A 22,244-nucleotide genomic window follows, 5' to 3' on the forward strand; every position below is an offset into this window, starting at 1 on the left:
CCTTTATTATTTTCCAGAAGTGCTCCTATTTGTTCATTATTTTTTGGCTTAGAAGACACTTTAAAATAATTTGCCAAAGTTTTAGGTGGAAGTACTCGCTTTGGTCCACTACTTTGTGGTGATGGTGGAGGAAGTTTTCTTGGTGATGTAACAACCTTCTTGGGGGAGCTTAATTTTTCTGCCAAAAACAAATTGCACTTAAAGACAAATATTCTAAAAATTAAACAGACGGCAAGATTCAGTTATCCACAGTATATTTCTACTTTTACCAGTTAAAAGGCAAAGGTATAAAAATTCTTTTTCATTCTTACATTCTCTTTACAGTCAAATATTACTGTATTGTTAGTTATTCTACCAGTAGAGAAGGCAAAACCAATCATTTGGAAAAGATACTCTTTTCCAAGAAACATATATTCTTGGGCTTCCCTGGTGGTGCAGTGGTTGAGAATCTGCCTGCCAATGCAGGGGACACGGTTCGAGCCCTGGTCTGGGAAGATCCCACATGCCGCGGAGCAGCTGGGCCCGTGAGCCACAATTACTGAGCCTGAGCGTCTGGAGCCTGTGCTCCGCAACAAGAGAGGCCACGATAGTGAGAGGCCCACGCACCGCGATGAAGAGTGGCCCCCGCTTGCCGCAACTAGAGAAAGCCCTCACACAGAAACGAAGACCCAACACAGCCATAAATAAATAAATAAATAAAAATTAAAATTAAAAAAAAGAAACATATATTCTTGAAGCAAAAATCTTCATAATCCCTTAATTCACTCTGTCTACATCTGCTTGAGGTCAGAAGAGGCTGGAGAAAAAGTGATATCGGTACATACTGAGCACATTACAGACTTTCTTGTGCAACTTCAATTTAGCCCACAGTAAACTGATATTGCAAGCAAACGATATGTTTTTCTAGATATGCTGTGAAAGATGGATACAAAGTTAAAAAACAAATGGCTGATGTCTACCCTTCAGAAGCCCAACAGCGGCCTGGCATTTATTCCAGAGCATGTCCTTTGCTCCTCTCTAAGTACCCTCATTCAGCCTTTACAAGTGCTAGTTATTATCATATGGACTCAGAGCAGGATCTTCTTTATGTACCAGCATATGTGCACAATTCCATGACTGTGTACTGTTCTTTTTTTGTATCCTCATCTCCAGAGATCTTATCATAGACCTTGCATATCATAAGTGTTTGAAAAACTTAGTAAAAATTTTGAGCTTGAAAAAAATTATCATGGATATCACTATCATGTCATAAAAATAGGGCATTTTAGGGACTTCCCTGGTGGTGCAGTGGTTAAGACACCACGCTCCCAATGCAGGGGACCAGGGTTCGATCCCTGGTCTGGGAACTAGATCCCACATGCATGCTGCAACTAAGAGTTCACATGCCACAACTAAGGAGCCTGCAAGCCACAACTAAGACCCAATGCAACCAAATAAATAAATAAATATTTTTTTAAAAAATAGGGCATTTTAACACCACAAGGAAAGAGGTGTAATCTTAAAAATATTTTAATATCACTAAAAGTGGGATAACCAGTCATGACGTATCTCTTGCTATGACACCACAGGAAGCACACAGCCCCGTCTACACATGTATGCCAGCACAAAAATTGAAATGAATCTAATCAACCCCACAGATCTAACTGCCAGTTTATAAGAAATACAAGGAAGAGGAATGTGTTAGCTGATACCATTAAGATATAATCAGCCAAATCTAGAATGTGAGAAATTTTATGACAAATGACCCATATTCTTCAACAAATAAATGACATGAAAAGAAACGGTGAGGGAGCTGTTAGATTAAAAGAAACTTAAGTGACATTAATCAAATGTAAACTGTGGACCTTGTTTGGATCCTGATTTGGACAAACCATTTGAAACAGAAAACTGAAATTAAACTACATATTACATCAAATTAAGGTATATAGCTAATTTTGTTAGGTCTGATCATGATATTGTGGTTATGCTTTTAAAAAAGTCCTTTTGAGTTAGAGCTACATATTGAAATATATATACATGAGTAAAATTATGTGATGGTCCTGAGATTTGTTTTAAAAAATAAAGTCCAAGAAAAATGAAAAAGGCATGTGTTTATATATAGGAAAAGATTAAAAATGAATGGCAAAATTCTAATTATTGGGATTTCACCGGTGGTGCAGTGGTTAAGAATCAGCCTGCCAATGCAGGGGACATGGGTTCGAGCCCTGGTCGGCGAAGATCCCACATGCCGCTGAGCAACTAAGCCCGTGCGCTACAACTACTGAGCCTGCACTCTAGAGCCCGCGAGCCACAACTACTGAAGCCCATGGGCCTAGAGCCTGTGCTCCACAACAAGAGAAGCCACCACAATGAGAAGCCCACGCACCATGATGAAGAGTAGCCCCTGCGCACCACAACTAGAGAAAGCCTGTGTGCAGCAACGAAGACCCAATGCAGCCAAAAATAAATAAATAAAATAAATAAATTTATTTTTTTAAAATGCTAATTATTAAAATTCTTTTCTTAGATTTTAATTTTTTAAACATTATAACTTCAGGAAAATAATTTACTTACTTGGTGACTTGCCTATGTTGTAGCTATTAAAAAAACAGGGTTTTTGTGAGTTTACACCTTGCTTGTCTACTTGATGGGACTGAGTAGCTTCCTTCAGCTGAGACAGAATTTGTCTACCACTGCGCTGAGAAGAGGCGTTCACTTCAAATATCTAACAGAAGAATATATGAAAAAATGGCAGAATGGTTTATGTTTCCTTTTGTTTCACGGGTAATTATTACATTAACATTCATTCACTAACCTTAAATCCAAGCTCCTGAGCACAAGCATATACCGCAGCAGTTTTCCCCACTCCTGTTGGTCCTGTTATAAGAACAGTATTGCAAAGACGATTCTCTTCTTCATCATCTGAACTGCCTTTAAAGTCTATGCCGTCCAATGGATCTGAAAAATCATTCAAATGCACATGAAACAATCGCTTAGGCATCAATTCTGTCTCACCAAACCCAATGACCAAATCCCACAAACTTCTTGCCAATAAATGTTGGAAATTCAATGTACAAAAACTAAAAAACCAAATATAAAATACCGAACAAGCAGCTTTATAAAAATTTTCAGCTAATCTAATTCTAAAAATGTTCAGTGAAATGGAAAAAAATGACTCAAAATACCTTCCTGTTTCTCATCTCTTTTTCCCTTCAAATTCTGTCCTTCTTCCAATTCAGCTCTTCTTTTCCAGTCTTTCAACCAACTACCATAAGAAAATGTATGTTAATAAAAATAATTCACAGAATATAGATATCTCTTAGATGATATGTTAAAATGATTGTTGGGGGAAGTGATGGTATATTGTTAGTTTTTAAGAACTCCAAAACATTTCTGAATCAACTATATAGTAAAATAATTTTATATAGACATGAATATTTTAAAATGAAGTAATTTTTGCCTGAATACTCAAGACAATATGTACAAGGATATTCACTGCAACACTGTTTATATTAGCCTCCAAAAGGAAAAACCTAAAACTACATCAGTAGGGGAAAAGATATCTTATGGTATGTATGCTCACATAAGAAATCAGTACAGAGAAACTATGAAGAACTGGAGTAGATTGTATGGTGACATGAAAGATGTCTAATATATTGATCCAATGCTAACTATGAGTAGAAAGATTAAGTTCTAGTCTGGAGCTAGACTGAGTTTAAATTCCAGCTCCAGCACTTTCTAGCTGTGTGACCTTGGACAAATAACTTAAACTCTCTGGGCTTCATTCCTCATGAGGAACAGTATTTACTCTCATAGGATTGTTCTAAGCATCAAATGAGCTAAGCATGATCAAGTGCTTAGAACAATGCCAATCTCAAAGATTTTATTATTATGGGTTCCAATTCCTTGTATGAAATCCTTTGGGCCAGATGAGTTTCAGAATTCAGGACTTTTCAGATATTAGAAATGTAATTTGGTACATATACCACATAAAACATAATACCCCTAGTGGGTCTGTGGCAGTACATCCATAATCACTGAATATTTCTAGTTAAAAAAATATGAACTCCTACTAAGTGGGATTGATAAAGACTATAATAACATGTATATAATAAAGTTAATAAACTTTCAATTTCCAGAACTCTTTGGAGGTGGGAATTATAGACAAAGGATTATTACCTGAATTAGTAGTAATATGATCATATTTGTTAGGAAGAAAGGAGCAAATATATGCATTAAAATTTTTCTGGAAGGTTTTACAAGACACTTTTAATAGTCATTTACCTCTAGGGAGTAGAAACAGGAGAAAAGAGGTACATTTACTTTTCACTGAAAATTCTTCTTCCTTTTTTTTTTTTTAAGATTTTACCTTGTGATGTATTATTTTATAATTTCTAGATTTTAGTACAAATAAAATAAATAGTAAAACTAGATTCATAAACTATTTCTCAATTCCTTTACAAATTTTACCAACCTATGTAACTTTCTAATAGCTAGCTCATTGCCTATGAGTTCACCGGAGTTCTGAGGTTGATACTTTTCTGTCCAAAGCATGTCTTCAGTTCCAGAATCTAAAGCAAAAAATATATATTAAAGTATTTTGTTCCTTGGCATAAACATATATTCTTAGGCATTTACATTATTGTTTCATGTAACAATAAGTATTTGTACAAATATTTATATTTACAAATTGCCAAAGAGGCAATTTCAAAACTTAACATTACATTAAAAATCTTTCACATCAAAACCCTTCCCACTTAAAAGCTAACCACCATAAAATCTTATGACAGGGCTTCCCTGGTGGTGCCGTGGTTAACAATCCGCCTGCCAATGCAGGGGACATGGGTTCGAGCCCTGGTCCAGGAAGATCCCACATGCCGTGGAGCAACTAAGCCCGTGCGCCACAACTACTGAGCCTGCGCTCTAGAGCCCGCGAGCCACAGCTACTGAGCCCGTGTGCCACAACTACTGAAGCCCGCGTGCCTAGAGCCCGTGCTCCGCAACAAGAGAAGCCAGCGCAATGAGAAGCCCGCGCACCACAATGAAGAATAGCCCCCGCTCGCCGCACCTAGAGAAAGCAGCGCACAGCAACAAAGAACCAAAGCAGCCAAAAATAAATAAAATAAGTAAATTTATTTAAAAAAAAATCTTATGACAATAAGATTTAAAAGTATACATTAAAAATTTTAATAATCACTCAAGAAACACAAAATATGAAAAATAATTTGTACTGTAAGAAATAATCTAAAGAACAAATGCAGCATAATTTTCATGGAGCCTCTTCTTGACAACTAAAAGGATACATTAAAACATTCTAGGAGGTCAGCCTGAGTAAATGGAGAGATGCTACACTCCCAATTGAGAAGAGTTAGGATGATGCCAGTCCCCTCCAAATTAATCTACATTTTGGTATGCATCTCCCTCTCTTTTTTTTTTGGCCGCACCACGTGTCATTAATCTACATTCTAATGCAAAATCAAAACCCCAGTGGAATTTGTGGGGTAAGGGAATCTATAGTTTATTTAGTGGAGTCAATGCATGAAAATAGTTTTAAAGATGATAGATGGATGGATCTAGAGATTGTCATACTGAGGGAAGTAAGTCAGACACAGAAAGATAAATATCATATGATATCAATTTTATGTAGAATCTAAAAAAAGGGTACAAATGAACTTACTTACAAAACAAAGGTAGAGTCACAGATGTAGAAAACAAACTTATGGTTACCGGGGGTTAGGGCGGGGAGGGATAAATTGGGAGACTGGGATTGACATATACACACTACTACATACAAAACAGATAAATAATAAGAACCTACTGTATAGCACGGGGAACTCTACTCAATACTGTGTAATGGCCTATCAGGGAAAAGAATCTAAAAAAAGAGTGGATACAGGTATATGTATAACTGATTCACTTTGCTGTACACCTGAAACTAACACAACATTGTAAATCAACCATGCTCCAAGAAAAATTTTAAAAAGGGCTTCCCTGGTGGTGCAGTGGTTAAGAATCTGCCTGCCAATGCAGGGGACATGGGTTTGATCCCTGGCCCAGGAAGATCCCATATGCCCCGGAGCAACTAAGCCTGGCCACCACAACTATTGAGTCTGCGCTCTAGAGCCCACGTGCCACAACTACTGAGCCCACGTGCCTAGAGCCTGTGCTCCACAGCAAGAGAAGCCACCACAATGAGAAGCCCACGCACCGCAGCAAAGAGTAGACCCTGCTCGCCAAAACTAGAGAAAGCCCGTGCTCAGCAACGAAGACCCAACACAGCCAAAAATAAAAACAAAAAAATTAATTAATTAAAAAAAGTTTTTTTAAATATAGAGGGGCTTCCCTCGTGGTGCAGTGGTTAAGAATCTGCCTGCCAATGCAGGAGACATGGATTCGAGCCCTGGTCCGGGAAGATCCCACATGCTGCGGAGCAACTAAGCCCGTGCACCACAACTACTGAGCCTGTGCTCTAGAGCCCGTGAGCCACAACTACTGAAGCCCGTGCGCCTAGAGCCCATGCTCCGCAACAAGAGAAGCCACCACAGTGAGAAGCCTGCGCACCGCAATGAAGAGTAGCCCCCGCTCGCCCCAAGTAGAGAAAGCCAGTGCGCAGCAACGAGGACCCAACGCAGCCAAAAATAAATAAAATAAATAATTAATTAATTTAAAAAAATACAGAGACTTGCTGTACAAATTATCAAAACATAATCTAAATGGATGAATTAATAGAATGTTTCAGAAAAGCTACATAACCAAATGGGAATATGTCAAAAATATGTGAAACATGTGTAAAATAATAGGTAGAGTGTGATCCCAGGTTTTTGTTTTTTTTAATTTATTTGGCTTCACCGGGTCTTAGTTGCAGCACTCAGGATCTTCATTGCCATGTGCGAGATCTTCATTGCAGCATGCGGGATCTTTTTTGTAGTTGCGGCATGCAGGATCTTTAGTTGGGGCATGTGGGATTTTTAGTTGCAGCATGCGGGATCTTCAGTTGCAGCAGGCAGGATCTAGTTCCCTGACCAGGGATTGAACCCGGGCCCCCTGCATTGGGAGCGTGGAGTCTTAACCACTGCACCACCAGGGAAGTCTCCAGGTTTTTAAAAAAGCGTATGTATTTAGGGAAGCACAGAAAAATCAAAGACCAAACAGCAATCTGTTAAACGTGGTTATCTGGAAGACTAATCAGTGAGGCTTCCACTTCTTATTTTGTTTGAATGTTGCAATAAGCATATATTAAAAGAGACAGGGGAAAAATGAGAAGTTAAAAACAAAAAACCTCTAGGACCAGAGGGAGAAAGTCTAATTTACCTGGAATAGAAGATACTTCTGATGTAGACTTGTCACCATCTATTATCAGAATATCAGAATCTTCTACGGCTTCTGTTTCCACTTTACACCTTGTACTCAAAGCTGTTCGTTTCTTCCTGGATGTTTTAGGAAATAAACCTTTGGAAGAATCTAGCTTTATCCCACTGGAGTTGTTTCTTTTGTCAAGTTCTTCTAGTTTCCCACTTATCTTTTTTGGACTTTCTGAATACTCATTTGGTTTCTTTCTTTTGGATTTATGATTTTCCATTTCCACTCGTTTCCTTTTGGTTTCTTTTCGACTGACATCGGGCTCTAGTTTTGGACTTTCTATTTGGGGAAATATTGAAATGCATGTGCTTGTTAATCAACAAAACACAAATTTTAATACCCAATAATTTTAATACCACTTCAAAATATCCAATAGCCTTATCACTATAAAATGAAAACGCAAGAATCAAATGTGGCATACTGAAAGCAAGCTGGATATCTTGTTATTTAGATTGCCTTTTGTACGGGCTATATAAACCACCTCATCTAAGGCTTTCCTTAAATAAATTATTAGTATTTTAACATAATTAAACCTGTCTTTGGGTTGCCAACTCTGGAAGCTGGCAGGGTCTAACACTGTATCACACAAGTTGCTTTACTTTAATTGAACAGCTCTCCCTATCAACCATAAGCAATGTTCTCTTGGTGGTGATCACTTCCAAGAGTCAATGGCTAAGCTTAGTGTTTTCAAAACTGAAATGTTAACAGAAATAATAATTATCACTAACCTTGTTTATGATGACACTCGGAAAGTACCTGGTGCTCAGTTCGCTTTTTTAGAAGCAAAGGGAAGTATTTCCTCAAAGAAAACTCGGGATTTGACCACCTAATTTCCTCCAGCAAAAGATTTCGTACTTCTTCAGTCAAATCCTTCCTTCTCCCCACAAACTGCAATAAAGAATAAAATGCTCAATTAAACCCACATTGTCCATTAATATTAATCAGAATACTACCAACTACTTTCTGTCTATAATAAGTCTATGTCATTGTAGGATTAGCTTTAGTCACTAAATACAACCTCGATGGCAAAGCTGCATTCGCACAGCTTTAGAAGGACTTGGTTCATTTTTTTTTTTTAATATTTATTTGTTTATTTATTTGGTTGCACAAGGTCTTAGTTGCTGCAGGAGGGCTCCTTAGTTGCGGCTCATGGCCTCCTTAGTTGCAGCTCGAGGGCTCCTTAGTTGTGGCATGTGAACTCTTAGTTGCAGCATGCATGTGGGATCTAGTTCCCTGACCAGGGATCGAACCCAGGCCCCCTGCATTGGAAGCGCGGAGTCTTATCCACTGTGCCACCAGGGAAGTCCCTTAGTTCATATTTTTATCGTTCTTTCTTTTCAACTAATTGTATTTTACACATTTATTAGATTATAATTCTGACTGATAAAGTATCTAAATGTGCTATACAATCTAATATTCTTTTGAAACTGGCTATCATTAATTCTTAGTATGTTTTTAAAGCTCTAGGAGTATTTAAAAGAGATATGTACTTCAATTGGGATTTACTTTTTAAAATTGGACTCTAGGAAGAGATGAATTTTAGGCCACAACAGTAAATATCCAAAACTTTTTCCCTCTGAAACATATGAAGGAAACTTCCTACAATGGATGACCGCTCTCATACTTACCACAACAGCAGAATTATTACTTTTTGAATTTGAATTTAATGTTGAAAATTCACCAAGAGCCATGACACATTTTGAGAGATCTATTACTTTAGTATTCAGTTCTTTAAGTTTAGTTAAAAGAGGACAAGTGGGTGGTTTCAAATGCCACAAATGGCACCCTAAAGAAAAACAGAAAAATTATGTTAATTACCTTCATTCATATCCTTATCCATTTATCAAATACCAACTAAATAAACATGAGAAGACTCGACAACAACTATATAGTTAACACAAAAGTACCAAAACTCAAATGAGTATAGAGGAAACAATACCCTCACCTCCAACAAATACAATTCATAAAAATTACCCAGTCTTCCCTCTGAATTGTTAAAAATAAGCAAATATTAGCATATTTTCTTTTCTTTTTAAATCAACCTTGCTAATCAGGTTAAAAATTTCAGGGGCAGTTAGCATCCTGAAATCCAGATTCTGTTACTAGGTGAGCGTGGGCATGATCCTAAGGAAAAGCGTAACTAACTTCTATAATTGAACGTACTATTAGAAAATGCTTTATAAAACTGAACTAGGGACTTCCCTGGTGGTCCACTGGTTAAGAATCCACCTTTCAATGCAGGGGATGCAGGTTCGATCCCTGGTCGGGGAACTAAGATCCCACATGCTGCGGGGCAAGTAAGCCCAGACGCCACAACTACTGAGCTCGCACGCCTCAACTAGAGAGTCTGCATGCGCAAACTACAGAGCCCACACACTCGGGAGCCCACTGCACCACAACTACAGAGCCTATGTGCTCTGGAGCCCGCACACCACAACTAGAGGGAAGCCCACGCGCTGCAACGAGGAGCCCACGTGCCACAGTGGAGGATCCCACGTGCCACAACGAAGATCCCGCGTGCCGCAACTAAGACCCAACGCACCAAAAAAGAAAATTAAATAAATAAATATTTTTTTAAAAAAAGAACTGAACTAGTAAAAGTAACAAGAAAGGCTTCATCAACAGAATGGCCAGTAGCAGAACTGGGAAAAAAAGAAAAGTGGAATATTACTAGAAAGACTGACTGGGAAGTTCCCCATAAAAGAGAGGCTAGGGCTTCCCTGGTGGCGCAGTGGTTGAGAGTCTGCCTGCCAATGCAGGGCACACAGGTTCGAGCCCTGGTCTGGGAGGATCCCACACGCCGCAGAGCAACTGGGCCCGTGAGCCACAACTACTGAGCCTGCGCATCTGGAGCCTGTGCTCTGCAACAAGAGAGGCCACGATAGTGAGAGGCCCGCGCACCGCGATGAAGGGTGGCCCCCGCTTGCCGCAACTGGAGAAAGCCCTCGCACAGAAACGAAGACCCAACACAGCCAAAAATAAATAAATAGATAAATAATAATCAATATACCAAGAACCTCCCACATATTACATGTTATAAAAAAAAAAAAAAAAAGAGAGGCTAAACAAAACTCAAAAACTATCAAGGTCAGAAACATAAAAGGAAAAGAAAGGAGAGCAGAACATAGTGAACATTTCATGAGTAGAGGGAATAGACCAAACCAAACCACAAAGCCAGCTGAGAAGAATATAACTGTTTTTGTGCTGACAAAAAAACTCTAGGTAGGAACAACAACAAAGCAAAGATAGAAGGCTTTGTACATTATCAGTAATTAAAAACTACATAAGTAAAGTAGGACTATGGTTGCCATAGCACTTGGATCCAAAGAGAATTAGCTCAGGATCAAGCTAACACCACCTTACAAGGCTTGGGCAAACAGCTCGCTCTCGTGCACGGTGCATGTGAGAAAAGAGCAAACTAGAGCAATGGAGCACTGCTCCCTGTTACCAATTCCAGGAGATAGCCCACAAGATACTTCTGTGGTAACCAGCACAAGCTGTTCTGGAAAGGAGGCAAACAGATTGGACGGCAGACTGGACAAAGACAGGGCTGGAGCTCCTCTGAGAAATTCTTTCCTTCCTTCCTTCCTTCCTTCCTTCCTTCCTTCCTTCCTTCCTTCCTCCCTCCCTCCCTCCCTTCCTCCCTTCCTTCCTTCCTCCCTCCCTTCCTCCCTTCCTTCCTCCCTCCCTCCCTCCCTCCCTTCCTCCCTTCCTCCCTTCCTCCCTTCCTCCCTTCCTCCCTTCCTCCCTCCCTCCCTCCCTCCCTTCCTTCCTTCCTTCTTTCTTTCTTTCTTTATGGCTGTGTTGGGTCTTTGTTTCTGTGAGAGGGCTTTCTCTAGTTGCGGCAAGTGGGGGCCACTCTTCATTGCGGCGCGTGGGCCTCTCACTATCGCGGTCTCTCTTGCTGCAGAGCACAGGCTCCAGACGCGCAGGCTCAGCAATTGTGGCTTACAGGACTAGTCGCTCCGCGGGATGTGGGATCTTCCCAGACCAGGGCCCGAACCTGTGTCCCCTGCATTGGCAGGCAGATTCTCAACCACTGCGCCACCAGGGAGGCCCGAGATATTCTTAAAGATGATCTGTTCACACACAGGCTATGATTTCAGAAGGGAACTGCCTTCCTTTTAGAACACAGCGCCTGTCTGGACAGCATTCACTTAAGGGCCCACACACGTGCCTGCCCTCCCCTGGCATCAGGGGTAAGGGCTGAGGATGCCTTTGGTTTTCTTGCCCCACCCCCTTCCTCAGTCCAAGGCTGAAGAAGAGAGGATAAAACACTAAATTCCCACAAAAATCCCCATAAGAATTATACCTAAACCTTTGTCTCACCTTAAACCAACTTACATAGTTTCATATTACTACTAACATTTAAAAATATTTCATAGTAATAAACTCACCATCATCTTTTTGCTGAATATGAACGACGCTCTGGAAACTGGTACTCACTGCATTGTACACATCTAACGCAGCAGCTTTCTTTGCAATTTGTCGTTTCAACAAATCTGGCAAACCACTCATTAGAAAGTCACGCTTTGCTTTAAACTGCACATCACAAGCCTGAGGCTTTTCAGTTGCATCTTGACTTTTAAGAAAATGATGTGAGAAAAGGAGAGCTAAGGTTATAAACACTTAAAAAAAATAAACTAACTGTACAATAAATACTTCTTAATTTTATTTGAAAAAATTTAATCAGCTACCTGAGATGTTAGCTGGTCAAATTGTTTTTCTGCTTATCATAAAAACGAAAGTCTTTCAGTGTTAAAAAAAATTAAATAAAAATAAGTATATACAGAAAATAATGTCTTGAAGGACATCCACCAAAATGTCTTTGTCTTCCTTTTTTTTATTTAAACATACATTTATATTATAATCAGAAAACAAAATCAGTGCCACATTTCTAAAAGTTAATACAAGAACTTCTAAGGTAATATTGTTTCCAATACAATAGCAGGAACCTTAAGGCCCTTATTATTGATGTCTCAGTTTCACCTGGCTTATCTTGTATTGCTAATCATAAGAATCTTGACTTTAGCGGGAGGGTGGTGAAAGGGTAGAGGAGGATGGGATGATGGAGTGGCGGAGGGGAGAGAGAGCGTGGTGCTGGTCTATCACAGCTTATACACCCTTCCTAGCCTGCCATATATAGAGTGAGGACTGTAATATTCTCTGCAAACTGAAATTTGGGTTGGTAATTAAGAAGAGGCTTCAAAAATTTCTATTCCTTTCCAGTTTGAGAGAAATGAAGAAAAGATGAGATCTAAAGCCAGACTGAAGAGATTAATCTCAGAAAAGAGGAGGTGTACCTTTTTGACTATTAACTGGAGGGAAGGATGAAAAGACGGGTGAAGTAGCTATATTAGTATGTGCTTATAGGGGAAGGTAAACTTTAAGGAGGGGGTACAAGGAACTAATAAAAAATATACACACATATATTATATACCCAGTTAGAAATAGTTTTGGATGTGTGTGTTTGTGTGTGTGTGTGTGTGTGTGTGTGTGTGTGTATTTCCTAGCTTTATCTGCTGAGAAAGTCTAGAAGCACTGATACCTCAGGAGCATTAGGTAAAATAAGCACCTCCACTAAAAGGAACCAGGGCTCCTTGGAGAAGAGGCTAATTACAGAGCTGGGGCAGGGCAAATAAAAGATGAGCCTGGAATCTGCCTGCCAATGCAGGGGACACGGGTTCGAGCCCTGGTCTGGGAGGATCCCACATGCCGCGGAGCAACGAGGCCCGTGAGCCACAACTACTGAGCCTGCGCGTCTGGAGCTCATGCTCCGCAACAGGAGAGGCCACGACAGTGAGAGGTCCGCGCACCGCAATGAAGAGTGGCTCCCGCTCGCTGCAACTAGAGAAAGCCCTTGCGCAGAAACGAAGACCCAACACAGCCAAAAATAAATAAATAAATTAATTAATTAATTTAAAAAAAAATGAGCCTGGAATATCTTTGTGTTCAAAAAAGTAAGAAATGCTCAATAAATGATGAGTTATGTGTCAAAGGGGCATAGAAACCAAGCTGAAGGGCTTCCAATGGCCAAATTAGAAGCAATTTGAGCATTAAAATTATTAATGGATTAAAACCCAGAGAATAAAACAGGAATCCATGAGTAAATGGGTAAATACTGGAAACAACCCAAATGGCCACCAATAAAAGAATAAATTGTGGTAAATATATTCGTATAAGGAATACTATTCAGCAATAAAGAAGAATAGACTACTGATATTCTTTGACTGAAAGAAGCCAGAGACAAAAGTGTACCTCCTGTATGATTTCATTTCTATGAATTCTAGAAAAGGCAAACTAATCTATACCAACAGAAAGTAGATCACAGGTTGCATGGCATTGGGAGTGGAAGGCAGGGATGAACTGCAAAGAGGCAAAAGGGAATTTGTGAGTGATGAAACGTTCTCTATTGTGGTGGCGATCACACAGATGTGTATATTTGTTAAAGCTCAAACTGTTTACTTAATATGGATGCATATGATTGTATGTACATTATACCTGAATAAAGTTGATTTTAAAAAATATATGTGTACTGAGCAAGAGCAGTTAGGCACAAAACAATATATATATAAAGTTTACGTGAAGTTCTAAAACAGACAAGACTAACCCATGGCAACAGAAGTCAAACTAATTGATGGTAATAGAAATCAGAATAGTGGTAACCTTTTGTTGTGGTGGTGATGGTGGTGATACAGAAAAACAGTAAGTAACCGTTAGGGAGTAAAAGAAAGATGTTATATCTTGATATAGTGTACTTATCAAAACTGTATGCTTAAGATTTGTGCATTTAACAATATGTAATTATTCCTCAATAAAATTGAAACAGGAAAAAAAAAATAACCTGAACTCATGTCCCTAAACCTGGTCTTCTTCCATCGTGCCATCTACTGGCACAGACCAGAACTTAAGTGTCATACTTCTACCTTCGTCTCTCCCACCCCCAGCCCCCGTGTCTAATTAATCAAGGGTTCTTAAATTTATCTCCTAAAATCTTTTCATACATCATCTCCAGCATCTGAGTCCACAACTCCATCATCTCACACCCAAACCCTTGCATGCATTCTAGTCCCTCCTCCATCCCATTCTCTGTACAATAGCCAAATTAATCCAGCAGTCAAATTAAACTTTCAAAATCCAAATGTTTATGTCCATACTCCTGTTTAAAACCCTCTGATTGCTTCTCATTGCTCTTAGCATAGTGACAAAGTTCGTTCCTAAGGGCCCCACCCACGTGGGCTGGCAGCCACCTCTCCAGCGTAATCTCATTTCTCTCACCCGTGCTGTTTATGCTCAAGTCACACTGGCATTCCTTCAACCTCCGGTATTTACCACGCTCCTTCCAGCCACAGGGACTCTGTGGATGGTCCCTCTGGCTGGAACACTGCTCCTCCCCCTGATGAACTCCTGCTCATCCTTCAGTTCAGATGTCATTTCCTCAGAAAATCCTTTCTTGACCAGACCAAATCTACTCAACAAACTTTTAATAGACCTTTGTACCTCTCCTTCTTAGCACACTGCAATTTTTTCACTTGTTGGCCCAATTAATGTTTAATCAGATTGTCTTTCCTCTAGGGTATAAGCCTCCTGAGGACAGGTAATGTGTCTTATTCCCCATAATATTCTTAGTACCAAAAACAGCACCTGCTACATAGTAGGTATTTAAATTTTTACTGAACAAGTTCATAAGTCAGCTTTTTGCTATTTTTGGTTTGCTTGTTTATTTTTCCACTGTTTTGTCTAGAGATGGACACAAAATGTTTGCAAAAGACCAAGATCTTCAAATTGCAGTTGTAGCATTGTCAATATTGTCATCTGTTAAAATGGATTTATCAAAGCTTCAAATGATAACTTAAATGCTTTCTCATCAAAGTAAATGAATGCAAAACATATTCCATGAAATATTCTGGCATTTTAAAATTTGTATCAGACTGACCTGCTTTCATCAAAACCAAGGACAGGATCAGCTGTTTTCTGAGCCTTTCTAGTAAGAAATAAAGGCGCGACTTTCACTTTTCCTTAGAAAAATAAATGCTTAGGTTAGTATCAAGGTTCACCATCTCCACTTACCTCTAACTACTTTTAAAACTTTAAAAAAATTTTTTTAATTAAAAAATTTTCTATAATGAGCTGATCTCTCAACCTGGCAAAATCAATATAAGAATCTCTTGGGGAGCTTCTTTGTAAACTACAGGTTCCCACAACCCACCTCTGGAGATTCTCAGTCAGTATGTCTAGGGAAGGACCTAAGGATTTAAAAATTTTTTAAATTTACCAGATGATTTTGATGGTCAGTCAGCTTTGGGAACCACTAAGTTAACTGAGGCTAAATAGATAACAAAGAAATGCAATCACTTAAAATACACAGTTACCTTTTGTAAAACTCTTCACTACATTATAACTTTACTCATTTACTCATTAAAATAAAAATATTTAATATAACTAAAAGGTTATATTTTATAAGACAAGAGATTAAATCAAAACGAGATAAAATTAAAATTCAGAACAATATAATCCCCCCAAAACATTCTAATGTTCATCATCAAGTTATCAAATCTGATTACCAGGGACATTTTTAGGAGTCTTGTTAAGTTTTTTTCCTAACACATCATTCAGACACTGAAGTTTCTTCTGATTTTTCTCAGGATGCTTTAAAGGAGTAGGACTTGAACCTGTTATTACAGAGTCCTAAGACAGAATAAGAAAAAATTTTTTTAATAACATACAATTAATGTTACTAAAATTTCAAAAGGATTACAGTGCTAGAAGCCATGACAAGATAATCACATTAGCAACTCCATACATCTCCCTGTCAGAAACTAACACAGAAAACACAGGATATGAATGGCAATAGTCTGTGCTTATGTCATACAAGTTCACGTGATCAAAGAGTGGATTTATTAGGACCACGGGTTTTCTTTTTTAAAGAAGAAACTAACAGACTATATTGCAGATAAAAGAATCAATACAACCAAGCTATAAAAATTATGGCTATTCCCTTTCAGAACTATACATCCTAGATATGTATTAGATGAAGTCTGGTAAGTTCTCATGTGGTCAGCATACATCTATTGAGCATCTACTATGTGTTAGGCAATACAGCAGGCACTGGGAACACACAAAAAAATGAAACTCTAGAGTTGGTGTCAAGTTTACACCAGGGTCTAGGGGACAGAGGAAGAGCTAATCTATGAGTAAATAGCTTAACTAGTGAGCTTCCCTGGTGGCGCAGTGGTTAAGAATCCGCCTGCCAATGAAGGGGACACAGGTTGGAGCTCTGGTCCAGTAAGATCCCACATGCCCGCAGAGCAGCTAAGCCCGTGCACCACAACTACTGAGCCTGTGCTCTAGAGCCCGCGAGCCACAACTGCTGAGCCCACATGCTACAACTACTGAAGCCTGCATGCCTAGAGCCTGTGCTCCGCAACAAGAGAAGCCACCGAGATGAGAAGCCCGCACACCACAACAAAGAGTAGCCCCCGCTCGCCACAACTAAAGAAAGCCCGTGTGCAGCATCAAAGACCCAAAGCAGCCAAAAATAAATGAATAAATAAATAAATTTATTTAAAAAAATAGTTTAACTAGTTATAATACAGTATAGTGAAAGTAATACTGACTAAAATACAAAAAAAAAACCCCATGAAAGTAAATTAAAGTACATATAGGGAAGGAAACTATTTGCCTTGAAGGCATCAGCAAAGCTTTCAAGAGGAGGTAGTCGATTATTCACAGCATTTTTCATAGCCGAAAAGTGGAAACAACCCAAATGTCCATCAACTGATGAATGGGTAAATCAAATGTGGTATTTCCATATAATGGGGTGTTATTTGGTTAAAAAAAGAAACAAAATACTGATTCTACAACATGGAAGAACCTTTAAAACATTATGCTAAATGACAGAAGCCAGATACGAAGGACACATATGGTAGGATACCATTTATATTAAATGTCCAGAATAGGCAAATCTATAGAGACAGAAAGTAGATTAGTGTTTGGCTAGGGCTGGGGGAGGGGAGATAGGAAGGTGACAGCTAAGGAGAATGAGGGTTTTTTTGTGGTTACGAAATATTCTAAAACTGACTGTGGTGATGAATGCACAACTCTGTGAATATACTAAAAGTGACTGAATTGCACACTTTAAATAAATCATGTTATTATATTTTTTTAAAAAAGAGAGAGAGATGGTGGCATAATTTAGCAGGGTCTTAAACTTTGAGTAGAAATTCCTCAGGTAGAAGAGAGTACCTAATATACATTTTACACTGAATCTACAAACTGCAAAAAGTAAAAATTGCAGCCTTTGGGGCAAAATGAATAATTTAGTGTAACAGAGCAAAAAGTGTGTGTTTGGGGAAGGGGGGTTGTTTTGAGGAAAAGGAAGAGCTAGTTCAGCCTAAGAAGGATCTTGAATGACTTGATAAGGATTCAGAGTGTATTCTGTAGGCAAAAGAGAGCCAAAGCCTTTGAAAAGAGAATGGAAAATGATATTTTTTCTACCACCTCAGGGCTTCCTACAATTCTACCTTATAATTTTATAACGGTTTCCTTCTCCCATTTCAAACAGAAGAACAGAATTTATATCAATAAACATTTGTAATACTTACTTCTGTTTCTGACCTTTCAGGGAGCGTCTGATGTCTGGCCGAACGCCTTAAAGGTGTCACTATTCCTTCAGTAGCTTTTGACCTACTAATGTGTAAAGCTTTTGCTTTTTCAATCAATCGTTTTGCTTTGGATACATTTTTTGAAGCACTGCTTACCTAAACACAAATGTGAAATAATAATTTAGGTTACTGGCAAATATTTTATATTTAATAATAGAAAAAAAAAGAAAAGGCAAACCTTTAAAGACAGTAAAAAGATCAGTAGTTGCCAGGGAGAAAGGAAGGGACAAATAGGCAGAGCACAGAGGATTTTTAAGGCAGTGAAACTACTCTGTATGGTACTATAATGGTGGATAAATGTCATTTTACATTTGTCTAAACCCACAGAATGTACAATACCAAGAGTGAACCTTAATTTAAACTACAGACACTGGGTGATAATGATGTGTCAATGTAAGTTCATCAATTATAACAAATGTACTATTTTGATATTGATTATGGGGAGGCTATGCATGTGTGACAGCACTGGGTATATATAGGAAATCTATACCTTTTGCTCAATTTTGCTGTGAACCTAAAACTGCTCTAAAAAATGAAGCCCACTAAGTACATATATAATAGAAAAATATAATCACAGATCACACTAAATAAAAGACCAAAAAAATGGTTATTCAAATCTTACCAAGGAAATGAAATTAAAATGTGTCTAATTATACTTGGTTTGCCTTTATTTCTTGCTTGAAATCTATTCAGATAAATATAATTACATTTGTGAAAAATACCCAAAAAGATATCCATATTAAATGTCTGTATATAAAAAATTTAAAAAAAATAGATGTCTGGGGACTTCCCCGGTGGTCCAGTGGTTAAGACTCCACGCTTCCAGTGCAGGGGTCATGGGTTCAATCCCTAGTCAGGGAAGTTCCACATGCTGCATGGTGCAGCCAAAACAAACAAATAGATGTCTGTACAGATTAGAATTATTGGTTATTTCCCCATTATCTTCATGGCATCTATTCTTTGAGTTTAGTCACTTTTAGGCTGAATCCTTTGGAGAGAGGTTGAAAGGTAGTAGGTATGGAAAAGATCACTGACAAGAATAAAGTCTGGCCTTCAGGCCTGGCTCTGCCACTGATGTACTAAGCGATCTTGTGCATTTAAATATTATCTTCCATATAATGTATTTTCAATATTCTGAGTTCTACAGGTTTTTACATTTGGATTAAAAACACATAGCAAGCAAGCTGCAAAATAGTTCACATTATACGATCCCTTTTAAAAATGACATATAAATATTTAAGGATAGGAAAAAGTCTGGACAGATAAACTTGTAACTATTAAAAGTGGGTTCCCCCTGGGGACCTCCCTGGTGGCACAGTGCTTAAGAATCTGCCTGCTAATGCAGGGGACACGGGTTCAATCCCTGGTCCGGGAAGATCCCACATGCCGCGGAGCAACTAAGCCCATGCGCCACAACTACTGAGCCTGCGCTCTAGAGCCTGTGTGCCACAATTACTGAAGCCAGAACACCTACAGCCCGTGCTCCGCAACAAGAGAAGCCATCACAATGAGAAGCCCGCACACTGCAATGAAGAGTAGACCCTGCTCGCCACAACTAGAGAAAGCCCACGCACAGCAACGAAGATCCAAGGCAGTCAAACAAATAAATAAATAAATAAAATTAAATCCAAATAAATAAATAATATAAGCAGCATTTAAAAGTTCAGTAGAATCTTTTTAAAAAGAGAGATAGCAATTAAGAAAAAAAAAGTGGGTTCCCCTAAACAGTAGGAGAGAAAATTTTAAAAAGTTTTCACTTTTAAATTTATATACTACTGTGTCTTTTAAACAAATGTTTGCTGTTTTTAAAAACTTAAAAAAACTTTTTTGACTGCGCCTTGTGACATGCAGGATCTTAGTTCCCACACCAGGGATCGAACCTGTGCCCCCTGCAGTGGAAGCGTGGAGTCCTAACCACTGGACCCCAAGGGAATTCCCAAAACTTTTTAAATGTTTTTTAAAAACATTAAAAAGAATACGCACGGAAAAAAATTTTTTTTTAATTAAAAATAAAAATAAAATATAAAAAAAAGAATAGGCATGGATATTCAGAACATACATAAGGAGGTTAGGAATGTTAAGGATCTGCTTTATAGTAGTAGAGTGACAGATTTTTATTGTTCTGCTAGCAAATTTTTTTTTTCTTTTTCATAAATTTATTTGATTGATTGATCTTTGGCTGCGTTGGATCTTCATTGCGGTGCGCGGGCTTCTCATTGTGGTGGCTTCTCTTGTTGCAGAGCACAGGCTCTAGGTGTGTGGGCTCAGCAGTTGTGGTGCATGGGCTCGGTAGTTGTGGCTCGCAGGCTCTAGAGCACAGGCTCTGTAGTTGTGGCGCACGGGCTTAGCTGCTCCGTGGCATGTGGGATCTTCCTGGACCAGGGCTCGAACCCGTGTCCCCTGCATTGGCAGGTGGATTCTTTTTTTTTTTTTAATAAATTTATTTATTTATTAATTTATTAATTTTTTGGCTGCATTGGGTCTTCATTGCTGTGCGTGGGCTTCCTCTAATTGCAGCAAGCGGGGGCTTGCGGAGCATGGGCTCCAGGCACACGGGCCTCAGCAATTGCAGCACATGGGCTCAGTAGCTGTGGCTCGCGGGCTCTAGAGCACAGGCTCAGTGGTTGTGGCACACGGGCCCAGCTGCTCCGCAGCATATGGGATCCTCCGGGACCAGGGCTCGAACCCCTGTCTCCTGCATTGGCAGGCTGATTCCCAACCACTGTGCCACCAGGGAAGTCCCGGCAGGTGGATTCTTAACCACTGCGCCACCAGGGAAGTCCCTAGCAAAATTTTTGACAGGCTGATGAACCTTAGGATAAGTTAGTATTCAAAATAATCCAGCTAAATTTAAATTAACGACTCAATCATTGAAACAGTTAAGAAAGACATATGTTTTAATGAATGTGAAAAAAAAAATCCACATGCATTTTGGCATGTAGTTCTGCTATTACCTGAAATCTGGGTTTTTTTTCCTAATAGTTATTTCTCTGATAAAAGTTTTTAAAAGTTCATGTTTATAGAAAAACAAAAAACAGAAAAATGAAGAAAATCAAAATCAACCATAATCCTATCATCTCAAAAACCAGTCATTTCCAACACCCTCCTTTCTGACCTAGCTGGCTGTCCTCCCAGCTCACACTTGGTTACTCGTGACTAAAACAGGAACCTCCGTCCTGACAGCTCTCTACTTTCTCCTTATTTATCAGTCCCTGGTACCCCTTTTCCCCATCCCCAGCTTAAATTCCATCATATATCATGTCAACTCTCAAAAATGTTTTCACCTCCTTTGGCACCACTGTCCTTCAAAACAGGGTTAAATATTTACTTTATGAGATTAATGATAAGAGTACCAAGCATAGTACCTACAGTGAGATAAGAAGCCCCCCAACACGGAAAAAAAAGAGAGTTGTTAAATAAAAACAAAAGAGATACCAACTTTCTGTGGCAGTGGCTTTCACCCAAGGATTAAATCAGGATCACCCTGGTGGCTTTTTCAACACACACACACACACACACACACACACACACACACACACACACACACACACACACACACACACACACACACACTTGTACCTACTCACCCAGGAGAGAATCCAATTCTATCATCATAAGGGATAAGCAGTTTACTTTACAAAAGCAGCTAAACTATTCTTACATATACAACCTCTCCCTTTAGGATAGTGGTTTTCAACTGGGGATGATTTTTCCCTCTAGGGGATATTTAGCAATGACTGGAGATATTTTGGTTGTCACAGCTAGGGCAGTTGGGGTGCTATTGGCATCTCACGGGTAGAGGTCAGGATTACTGCTAAACATCCTATAATGTACAAGACAGTTCCCCACAACAAAGAATTATCCAGTGCACAATGTCAACAGTACCAGGGTTGAGAGACCCCACTTGTTAGCCTCTAATCTATAGAAATAAGCCAAAAATTCAATCATGCTTATTTCCGTAAGCAGCCTTAGGGAAAAAGATTGGAATATAACTGTCACTAAGAAAACTTTTTCTAAGTAAACTATACTGTCTTTATCAATTGCTTTCATCTCACAGTAAGATATGTTGATCTCTTAATAAGCTAACTAGAGGAATGAAATAACAGCAAAAAATAATATAGGGTTATAGTTAACATAAGCAATCTATGAAATATGTGAATCTTCTTTTGGCGTATCACTTCCAATAGTAATAGTTATTGTTTTACAAAACAGAATACCACTTACAGGACACCCTAATATTTC

At 38.9% G+C, this 22,244-nt stretch overlaps 1 protein-coding gene and 1 long non-coding RNA gene across 4 annotated transcripts in view; both read right to left on the reverse strand.

Moving 5' to 3' along the window:
* ATAD5 (ATPase family AAA domain containing 5) overlaps positions 1-22,244 on the reverse strand; it is a 42,216-nt gene that overhangs the window by 14,521 nt on the left and 5,451 nt on the right. For all 3 annotated transcript variants that reach the window (XM_082443675.1, XM_082443676.1, XM_082443674.1), the window contains exons 4-15: positions 17,943-18,098; positions 15,903-16,026; positions 15,275-15,356; positions 11,736-11,920; positions 8,967-9,124; positions 8,067-8,226; positions 7,291-7,617; positions 4,454-4,550; positions 3,165-3,244; positions 2,795-2,937; positions 2,554-2,704; positions 2-178 (exon numbers count right to left, since the gene is read on the reverse strand). In XM_082443675.1, the coding sequence (XP_082299801.1) occupies positions 2-178; positions 2,554-2,704; positions 2,795-2,937; positions 3,165-3,244; positions 4,454-4,550; positions 7,291-7,617; positions 8,067-8,226; positions 8,967-9,124; positions 11,736-11,920; positions 15,275-15,356; positions 15,903-16,026; positions 17,943-18,098 (1,840 nt within the window). The remainder of the gene's footprint in view (position 1; positions 179-2,553; positions 2,705-2,794; positions 2,938-3,164; positions 3,245-4,453; positions 4,551-7,290; positions 7,618-8,066; positions 8,227-8,966; positions 9,125-11,735; positions 11,921-15,274; positions 15,357-15,902; positions 16,027-17,942; positions 18,099-22,244) is intronic.
* On the reverse strand, positions 20,016-22,244 carry LOC309651268. Its single transcript, XR_014257990.1, has 2 exons — positions 21,546-22,244; positions 20,016-21,493 (listed from the first exon to the last, which is right to left on the reverse strand). It is a non-coding gene; the product is annotated as an uncharacterized lncRNA (long non-coding RNA).

The sequence above is a fragment of the Balaenoptera physalus genome (genome assembly GCF_965194825.1).
Source record: "Balaenoptera physalus genome assembly, chromosome: 20".
Lineage (NCBI taxonomy): Eukaryota > Metazoa > Chordata > Mammalia > Artiodactyla > Balaenopteridae > Balaenoptera > Balaenoptera physalus.